The sequence below is a fragment of the Nicotiana tomentosiformis genome, chromosome 4 (genome assembly GCF_000390325.3).
Source record: "Nicotiana tomentosiformis chromosome 4, ASM39032v3, whole genome shotgun sequence".
Taxonomy (NCBI): Eukaryota; Viridiplantae; Streptophyta; class Magnoliopsida; order Solanales; family Solanaceae; genus Nicotiana; species Nicotiana tomentosiformis.
Genome location: NC_090815.1, coordinates 73,781,495 through 73,792,878, shown reverse-complemented (window position 1 = coordinate 73,792,878; position 11,384 = coordinate 73,781,495). Strand labels below are relative to the sequence as shown.

General features: G+C 39.0%; 1 protein-coding gene across 1 annotated transcript; it reads right to left on the bottom strand.

Moving 5' to 3' along the window:
- Positions 1-555: 555 nt before the first annotated feature.
- On the bottom strand, positions 556-10,670 carry LOC138909939 (uncharacterized). Its single transcript, XM_070201154.1, has 8 exons — positions 9,954-10,670; positions 9,070-9,376; positions 8,852-8,979; positions 8,029-8,082; positions 7,863-7,937; positions 7,520-7,750; positions 6,708-6,763; positions 556-724 (listed from the first exon to the last, which is right to left on the bottom strand). Exons 1-8 carry the CDS (start codon positions 10,668-10,670, stop codon positions 556-558), a joined length of 1,737 nt encoding a protein of 578 aa, XP_070057255.1.
- Positions 10,671-11,384: the final 714 nt, after the last annotated feature.

Sequence of the window (11,384 nt, the reverse complement as noted above, 5' to 3'; positions counted from 1 at the left end):
AAAATTTTCTCCGGACAATTGATTGACCACAAATTGATTCGTAGTATTGATACCATGGTAGAGAGTTTATTGGCTCATGTTTTTGGTCATATCATTGTTTGGGCACTCTTTTACCATTGTTCGATACTGCTCCCAAATTTCATGCAAAGGTTCATTGGGATCTTACTTGAAAGCTAATATTTCATCCCATAGAATAGCCAAGTGCCTGGGAGAGAAGAACTTTGAAATAAACTTTGTCGCTAATTCATTCCAAGTATGGATAGAATTATTAGGCAAGTGTTCCAACCAATCCAAAGCCTTACCCCTTACCGAGAAGGGAAAGAGCCTTAACCGCAAAGCATCTTCCGAAACATTTATTTATTTTCTCCACCAACACGTATCCACAAAACTTTTCAAATGCTTGTAATCATTTTTAGTCGGTATCCCAATGAAATAACCTTGTTACTCGAGCAAAGTGAGCATCACATTGGTAATTTAAAAGTTTTCCTCCCTAATACAAGGGGGGACTATAGCACTTGCATATCCTTTATTAGGCAAAATCCTATGTTGCGCCGTTTATGGTTGTGGTGGTGGTAGAGGTGAGGGAGGTGGAGGCACATTGTCATGTTGACCACGGCCTCGGCGGTTTTGTTGTGGAGCTTGAGGCATTTCATCAAGTTGTTCCTCTTCGGCATCCATCTCTCCCAATGGAATGTTTCCAAGTTCATTATTCGCCATTTGGAACCTACAATCATTTCAACAAATTAGAATCACGAAAGTAAAAGAAGATATTTCAAGAAATAAACTTAAGTATATAGCAAACACCGTAAACTCCCCAGCAACGACGCCAAAATTGATCACGTCCAATTCACACCTAATTAAAGAGTATGAAATGGTTGTTGCAGTTATAAAACCCAATGCAAGTCAAGGTCGAATCCACAGGGAGTTTAAGTTGGTGTTAAGGTAAACGCTCAAGAACATAACTCAAAATAACTAAAATTAGCTTTCAAACAAACATGGGTAATTGTTATCAAAATTAACTTCTAAGAGATTGAACTAATTAATAAGCAAATAAAGAGTGCAATGGTTTTGATGTTTTTATCAAATAAAGGGAAAGCCTAGGATTGTAACCTTCACCTAGGTGTAAACCTAATGGGTAAAGTAAATCTATACTTGTTTGGTAGATCGGGATTTGTTATGACTCTCAGTGCTCAAGTACTCACTCAATACCTCTCGATTAAAGAGTGATTATATCCAAATTGGCTTTCTTAAGACCAAATGGGTAGCAATCTAATAATTGATTATGAGTCCAAGTTGGATTATTCCTATCTCTATTTCAAATCTACTAATCAAACTAATCAAAATTCAACTAGTTAAATTTCTTGTTAGCTAAGTTTTCCTAGACTAAGTTCCTCTTTCTCAAGTAAGAACTAAGTCAAATGGGCATGAATCAATATTTGAAACTATTAATTCTAGATATGAAGCATAAACAAGGCTAAATAATATCCATCCAATCTATAACAAGCACTATATCAAATACCCATAAGTTTTAGACACTAGGGTTGGATCACAACTCTGGATAAAATCTAACTACTCATGATAATTGACATGAAAAAAGAAAAAAAAGAAGTAAATGAAGACATAAAACTAGAATTAAAGAGTAAAATTAATGGGTCTCTTCTCTATTGTTGCTCCAAATTGCCCAAAATAGCTAAATATAACCGCTAGTAGCTTCTACAGTACAAAAGTTGCCCTAAAAGGTGTTTCTCATCTATTTATAGTGCTCTAAAATTCGCTGACAAAAATACCCTTTGGAAGGTTCTGCGGCCGCATAATTTCATCTGCGGTCCGCACTTCAGTTTGTTGCTCTTGCAATGCTTGTCAGTTGGAGGGATTCTGCGGTCGCGTATAAACTTCTGCAGCCGCACAATCTGGCTGCGGACCGCGCTTTAAAGAGGCTTCAGACTTCTTCTTTTGCATCTTCTCTGATCTTTCAGTCTTGTTAGTGCGAGCTTCAACGGCGAAAGCACATTTTGGTGTGCGGTCCGCGCTGCTACTAAAATCCTCTGAAGCTTCAGAGCTTAATCTACGACGCACTTTATTTTCTGCGGGCCGCATCTGCATTTGTGGCAGCAGATGAAATTCCTTGGACCACACTATTCTTTTCACTTCTCCTCTTGACTGTTTGAGCTGGAACATCTCCTCTTTGAGTTAGATTTCTTCGTTGAGCTCACATTCTCAAACACACCTGCAATTCACGCATCTTCATTAGATTCGGAAACAAAAATAACTACTTTTCGGTCTAAAAGCTAAAGCAAGAAGGTACTAATAAATGGTTAAAATTCACACTTATCAGGCCTTTGAACAAGTTTGTATAGGGTATACGAACTTGTTAGGATGATTAGATAAGATCCCGGGGGCTCGAATAAATTTTGGGATAGTTTTGGAGTATTTTAGAATAAGTTGGAATTGCTGGTTTGTTGGTGCATTCCAGTGAATCATGATCGCGGAGCTGTATATCATGATCACATAGAAAGATCTTGAGGGATAGGAATTTTGTACTTCGTGATCACGTGGAGGGATTCACGATCACGTAGGATTGGCAGATTGTGCATCGCATCCATGTGAGGAAAGGTCGTGATTGCATAGGAGCCAGACTAGTTAGCCTTCACAATATTGTGAGACCAGTGGCAATCGTGTAGAAGAAATTGGCTCTAGAAGTATATTTTATCCAAATTTTGAGATTTAGATCATATTCACCATTTTAAAGTTTTGGAGTATATAAAGAGGCCCAATCTTGAGGGAAAGTAATTTTTACTTGGATTTTATCATATATCTTGGTTCCCCATGAATTTTTATATCTAAAACATGGAATCAAGGCTTGAAATTTAAGATTTTTGTCTAAAAATTAAGAGAGTATATTTTGAGGTTGTGAACATCGATTTGGACTCAAATTTAAAAACTAATCACATATTTGAACTCATAGGATTATGAGTCAACGAGATCTGACCTTAGATTCCGATTTTAACCATATGGGTCCGAGTTAACTTTTTATTGACTTTTGAGATTTAATTAAAGATTGAAGCTTTATTGTTTTTTTATTTCTATGACATTATTTGACCTTGTTAACTGTTATTTGGCTAGATTTAGAGCGTTTGGAGGTCACGCATAGAGGGACGGGCTTATTAAGCGGTTGGAGCTTGTTTTGAATAAGGTAAGTAGCTTGGCTAACCTTGATTTAAGTTAATTTTTCATAAAATAGACTTATATGCTACGTGCTACATGTTTGGGAGCGTATATATATATATATATATATATATATATATATATATATATATATGTGAGGTTATAGCATGTTTGATATAGAACTTAGGTTTTTGTGTCTTGTTTGAGATATATTTCTTCTTATTTATGCTTTGTTTATTTGTATGACTACTTGAGCAACTTTAATCATGCTAGATATTATGCCTAGGCTTTTGATGTTTTATTTTGACATGAAATGATATTTAGAATATTAGATTTATACATTGTAGTCGTAGTCATAATTGTACACATGCACATATCTCTGTGTGGTTATTTTGCTCTATCCATATGCGTCATATATGCCTATTTCTTATTCATATGCATACATCCCTCCATATGATACTCTATATGTACTGAGGTTAGCAAGATGGGACATTCCGTGTGGATGTTATGATTGGACACGATGGTACATTTCGTACTGTTGATGACTGATTTCGAAGATATTGACATATTATGGAGATATTATGCTCGGTGCATGAATTCGGATCCATATCTTCAGAGTTACATGATCACCCATTCTATCTTGGGTCGTATGTCACAGTTGACACTAGGAGTGTCGGGCACTGAAAGTGCTGGATATTATTAAGTTTGAGCTTTTATCATGCATTGACAGTGTAGACTCATGTAGAGACGTGCATATATGCTACTTGTTGCATATCATTCATATATGATGATATTGTGCCTTACTTCCGTTCATAATCAACTTACTTGAAAAACATGCTTAATAGGTGATTCTTGGTTGCATACCTTACTTTTATATTCGTAATTTCTTGGTTGTACCCTTATTTATTGTACACAGTTATGAGCTATCAGGTTTTGAAACTGTACCACTTTTGTCTAAACCTTGCCTTTGCTTTATCGAGGTTATGCTTGATACTTACTGGGTATACATTGTATTTGTACTCATACCACACTTCTACATATGTTTAGGTAAATATTGGTATTGGACCTACCGGCATTCAAGAGGGCGCTTAGCAGCTAATTGGAGACTTCTTGGTGAGCTGATGGACATGATTCACAGCTTGTAGAGTTCCCTTCCTATCCATTCCACTATTTTTTGATTTGGACAGTATTTTTATTTTTATACTCGAGACTCAGTTATATTCTATTTAGTTGCTCATGACTTCGTACTATCGGGTATTGAGAGATTCTTATTGTATTTTCCGTACTTGGCTGACGGTTTGAGACTTATTTATATTCTATATACATCTTAATAAAATGTTATCCTTTATTTGGCTTGTTGTTGATTATGCTTATTGGCTTACCTGGTCAGTTGGGGTTAGGTATCATCACAAGCATTGATGGAATTTTGGGTCGTAACAGACACTTGAGAAATATACTATTCAGATGGTATATACTATTTATGTATACTAGTTGTCATGACCCCAAAATCTCACCTTTAGGATCATGATGATACCTATTACCTAGGACTAGGTAAGCCTATTATATAAGAAGATCAACAGAACCAAACACCAACTTAAATAATAATGAAAGTTGAAAAATGCTTTAACATAACCAAAAGCGAAAATACAAAAGTCACATAAATTCTAAAACCGGTGCTACCAAGCTATAAGCTCTACAGAAAGTACATGCAAAATCTCAAAATATAATATTGTTTGGAAATAAAATAAACAGTAGTAAGAAAATCAGCAGAATATGACTCAGAGGGCTGCAAGCGGGACAACAGGTATACCTTGAAATCTCCACACCAAATCTCAAATCAGCTCCCCAACGACCGACATGCTCAGAGGTACTTGGATCTGCACAAAAATATGCAGAAACATAGTATGAATACACCACAATCAGCACCCAGTAAGTATCAAGACTAACCTCGGTATAGTAGTGACGAGGTTCAAGTGAAGACACTCACAAGACATAAAACTTATGCAGAATATCAATATAAAGCTAACAATGGAAAGCGAAATAAATAAATGGCAACAAAGAATAAACATGTGATAATACAGCAAATTAACCCAAACATAGTTGAAATTTCAAGTGAATCAATTAAGGAAAACAATGATAGTTCAAATACTCAAGTTGTTCCAACACAAAATTTACAACAAGAATAACCCCGAGGTACCACACCTCATAATCACAAATCACAAGTCACAAATCACAAATCATCCTTATGACGCCGTGTGAGCTTCATATTTTAAAATATTTTTTCCGAAATAGCTTCACGCGCATAAGCCCCCTTATCTCTCTGTCGTGTGCCTCACAATGTAGTGTTTTCCCTTACTAGCAACACGCGCATAAACCCCCTTATCTCGTCGCATGCGCATCAATATACACACCACCCTTATGTCACTGCATGCACATCTCAATCACATCATAACAATCAACCGCACACCACGTGATCATATGCCACAACATCGCTCAAACAACAATACCAATGCCAAAAGAATACATAACCCATGGCTCAACAACATTGTATCTAATAATTACAACAACAACACAATGAAATGGGGAATAACTCAACAATGAAATGTGTTCCATATAATAACAACTTCAATTCAAGACATACTAATAGCCTAAGAGTCTAATCCAATCAATTACCACACATAAGCCTGTGTACACACTCGTAACCTCATGTACATGTCTTTTCATATATTACAATTAATGCAAATAAACCAAATCCTAAGGGGTAATTCTCTCACACAAGGTTAGGCAAGATACTTACCTCTATTAGGCCAATTCAATACTCAAAAATAGCTTTTCCCTTAAATTCACCTCTGCACGACTCAAATCTAGCCAAAAATAACTTAATAATATCAAACAATGCAAGATAAACCAATTTCGATTAACAAAGTTAAGATCTTTATACAATTACCCAAAAGTCAACAAAAGTCAACCTTGGGCTCACCTGGTCAAAACCTAGGTAGATCTCGACTACTCATAGTTCCACGAGTCCATATATGTGTTTGGTTTTCAAATCCCAATCCATTTCAACTCTCAAATCTCAAATTTTCATTTTTTTAAAATATAGTCAAAATTCTCCAAAACTTCTCTTCAAATATCATGATTTAGATATTAAAACGCATAAATAATCATATAATATAATTGATCTTGAGTCAAAATCATTTACCCAATAGTTGTGTATGAAAATCTCATCCTAAATCGCATTCCACCAAGTCTAGGGCTCAAATATGTGATAAATAAGACTAAGACCTGAAATCTCACTATTTTGTTCAGCTACAAAAGTCGCAAATGCGACCCAGGGTTCGCAATTGCGGACCGTCGGAAATGCGACCAAAGGGTCGCAATTGCACTGCCTGACAAGCCAAGGAAATGTCGCAAATGCGACTCAGACATTGCATTTGCGATGACTGCCCAGGTCAAAAAAGCGACCAAAATGTCGCAAAAGCGACTAGCACAAGAAGTAACCCCTCTTCCCAATTGCGATAAAGGCAGCGCATTTGCGATACCTGCACCTCAACTTCCACCTTCTCAATTGCGATGCTGGTGCTAGTAATTGCGATAACTGTAGCACAAGCATACCAGCAACATGTAACAAGGTCAAACCAATCCTAAAAATGTCTGAAACTCACCCGAGCCCCTGGGACACCATACCAATCATCCACATAAGTTTAAAAACATCATATGAACTCGTTCGGTTGATCAAAAAACCAAAATAACATCCGGAACCACGAATTGAACACCAAAACACATGAAAATTTCAATGAAACTCAAAAATCACTAGAATCACAACCAAGCATCTGATTCCTACCAAACCAACTCGGAATGACACTAAAGTTCCAAATGATAAAACGGACCTATTCCAAGTCGCGAAACCAAAATCCTAACCCGATATTCATAAAGTCAACCTACGGTCAAACTTAAGGAATTTTGTAAATCTTTAAATTGTCAACTTTTGGCAAAACAAGCCAAATCAACCTAGGAACCTCCGAATCTAATTCTGGGCATAAGCCTAAGTCCAAAATCATCATACGAACCTATTGGAGCCCTCAAAATACCGTTCTGGGGTCGTTCCACAAAAGTCAAACCTTGATCAATATTTCTAACTTAAGCTTCTAAACTAAGAACCAATTGAGTTAATTCTATCCAAAACTTCCCCAAAATAAAACCAACCATCCCCGCAAGTCATAAACCCACAAATACACATAAGAGAAGCTTCAAAAGGGGAAAGAGGGCTCAAATACACAAAAAGACCAGTCGGGCCATTACATTCTCCCCCTCTTAAACAAACGTTCGTCCTCGAACGAGTATAGGGACATACCTGAAGTGGAAAAAAGTTGGGGATAACGGCTCCGCATATCATATTCGGTCTCCCACTCGCTTTCTCGACTGGTTGACCCCTCCACTGAACCTTCACCGATATAATTTTCTTCGACCTCAACTTCCGGACCTGCCTGTCCAAAATGGCCACTGGCTCCTCAACATAGGTCAAATCCTTGTACAATTGCACTAAGTTGAGATCTAACATATGAGACGGATCACCATAGTACTTCTGGAGAATGAAAACATGAAACATCGGGTGAACTCTCGATAAGCTGGGTGGTAATGAAAGTTTCTAGACCACCTCACCCACTCTCTCAAGAATCTTGAAAGGACCTATATACCGAGGGCTCAACTTTCCCTTCTTCCCGAACCTCATCACACCCTTCATAAGTGAAACTCGGAGCAGAACCCTCCACCTACCATGAATGCCACATCACGAGCCCTATGATTAGCATAACTCTTCTGCCTGGACTGCGTTGTACAAAGTCAACCTTGAATCAACCTCACCTTCTCCAAAGCATCTCGAACCAAATCAGTGCCCAACAACCTAGCCTCCCCAGGCTTAAACCAACCAACCAGAGAACGACATTGCCTCCTATATAAGGCCTCATAAGGAGCCATCTGGATGCTTGACTGATAGTTATTGTAGGCGAACTCTGCGAGTTGTAGAAACTGATCCCCTGAACCTCTGAAATCAATGACACAGGAGGGTAACATGTCCTCCAAGATCTGAACAGTATCGCATGTCCGTCTATGGATGAAATGTCGTACTCAGCTCGATATGCGTGTCCAACTCACATTGCAAGACTCTCCAAAGATGTGATGTGAACTGCGTGCCTCGATCAGAGATAATATACATTGACACTCCATGGAGGAAAACAATCTCCTAAATATTAATCCGAGCTAGTTGCTCTGAAGAGTAGGTAGTCATGACTGGAATGAAATATGCAAACTTGGTCTGTCTGTCCACAATAACCCACATAGCGTCGAATCTCCTCAAGGTCCGCGAATGTCCCACTACAAAATCCAAAGTAATGCGCTCCCACTTCCACTCCGGAATATCAAGCCTCTGAAGCAGACTACCCGGTCTCTGATGCTCGTACTTCATATGCTAACAATTCAAACACCGAGCTACATACTCCAAAATATCTTTCTTCATTCTTCTTCACTAGTAGTGCTATTTCAAATCATGGTACATATTTGCGGCGCACGGATGAATGGAATACTGCGAACTATGGGCCTCCTCAAAAATCAACTCACACAACCCATCCATATTCGGAACACACATCTGACACTATATCCTCAACACCCCGTCATCACCAATCATCACCTCATTGGCATCACCATGCTGCATCATGTCCTTAAGGACAAGCAAGTGAGGATCATCATACTGACACGCATTGATGCGCTCAAACAAAGAAGACCATAAAACCATGAAAGCAAGAACCTTCCTTGGCTCTGAAATATCCAACCTCACAAACCTATTGGCCAAAACTTGAACATTTAAATCTAACGGTCTCTACCCAATTGAAATAAAAGTAAGACTACCCATGCTCTCAGCCTTCCTACTCAAAGCATCGTCCACCACATTGGCCTTCCCTGGATGATAAAGAATGGTGATATCATAGTCGTTTAGTAGCTCTAACCACCTCCATTGGCTCAAGTTCAGATACTTTTGCTTGAATAAGTGTTGTAGACTCCTCTGATCCATGAACACCTCACATGACATGCCATAGAGATAGTGCCTCCAAATCTTAAGCGCGTGAACAATAGTTCCCAACTCTAAGTCGTGCACTGGGTATTTCTTCTCATAGGGCTTCAACTGACGTGAAGCATAAGCAATCACTCTGCCCTCCTGCATCAACACACACCCAAGTCCAATCCATGAAGCATCACAATAGATTGTATAAGAACCTAATGTTGAAGGCAAAACCAAAACTAGAGTTGTAGTCAAGGCAGTCTTCAGCTTCTGAAAGCTCTGCTCACACTCATTAGACCACCTGAATGGGGCACCCTTCTAAGTCAATCTAGTCAAAGGAGCTATGATGGATGAAAACCATCCACGAAACGGCGATAATATCCAGCCAAGCCTAGAAAACTCTGGATCTCAGTAGCGGTAGAAGGCCTGGGCCAACTCTGAACAGCCTCAAACTTCTTCGGATATACCTTAATCCCCTCACTGGTCACCGCGTGGCCCAAGAATGCCATTGCATCAAGCCAAAACTCACACTTGCAAAATTTAGCATATAGTTTCTTCTCCCTCAATGTCTGGAGCATGATCCTCAAGTGTTGCTCATGATCCTCCCGGCTGCGAGAATACACCAAAATGTCATCAATGAACACGATGATGAAGGAATCAAGATATGGCTGGAAAATGCTGTTAATTAAGTGCATAAAGGTTGTTGGGAATTGGTCAACCCAAAACACATCACCAAAAAATCATAATGGCCATAGCGGGTCCTAAAAGCCATCTTCGGAATATCTGAAGCCTGAATCTTCAACTGATGGTACCACGATGTTAAGTCAATCTTCGAGAATACCTTAGCACCCTGAAGCTGATCAAACAAATCATTATTACGCTGTAGTGGGTACTTATTCTTGACCGTAACCTGGTTCAACTGCCTGTAGTCAATGCACATCCTCATAGAGACGTCCTTCTTCTTCACAAATAAAACTAGAGCACCCCAAGGCGAGACACTTGGTCTGATAAAACCCTTATCAAGCAAATCCTGAATTTGTTCCTTTAATACCTTCAACTCCACTTGTGCCATGCAATATGGTGGAATAGAGATGGGCTGAGTGCCCGACACCAAGTCAATAACAAAATCGATATCCCTATCGGGTGGAATTCCCGGTAGGTCTGCGGGAAATACATGTGGAAACTCTCTCACTACTGGAACTGACTTAATGGTTGGAGTATCAGCGCTGACATCTCTCACAAAGGCTAAGTAAGCTAAGCACCCCTTCTTGACCATCCGTTGAGCCTTCAGAAAAGACACCACCCTACTCGGAACATAACCCGGTGTACCTCTCCACTCCAACCTAGGTAACCCTAGCATAGTCAATGTTGCGTTCTTAGTGTGACAATCCAAAATAGTGTGATATGGCAACAACCAATCCATGCCTAATATCACGTCAAAGTCCACCATTTTGAGTAATAGAAAGTCAACCCTAGTCTTATAACCCAAGCTGGAGACCAAACACGACCGATAGACGAGGTCTACCACAATAGAATCCCCAATAGGCTAGACACATAAACAATAGTACTCAAAGAATCACGAGACATATCCAAATATGAAGCAAAGTAAGATGACACATACAAACAAGTGGAACCCGGATCAAATAAAACTGAAGCATCCGTATGACAGACTGGAAAAATAGCTGTGATGACAGCATCTGACGTAACAACCTCATTCCTACTAGGAAAAGCATAACAACGGCCATGCCCCCCCCTCTAGGATGACCTCTACCTGCATGTCCTCCACCCCTAGCTGGTTGTACAGGTGGAGTAGCAACTAGAGAAGAAACTATAGCATGAGTACCTTGTGGATGTCCACCCCTGTCACGACCCAAAATCCAACTAGTCGTGATGGCACCTAACCCAACCCGCTAGGTAAGCTAATTAACAACTATCCAAATTTAATGAGATTTATCAAGAAAAGAAATGATAAAACAATTGCTTTTATACAAGAATTTCCCAAGGACAGGTAGTACAAATCATGAGCTTTTAATATTTAGACTTTATAAAGCTGGTATGAAATAAATACGTTATTTGTTTGAAAAATACATGAACAGATTAAAAATTCTAAAGCTACCAAGGACAAGAGGCAGCTATAACCGGAATGCAGATACATCTTCAAATC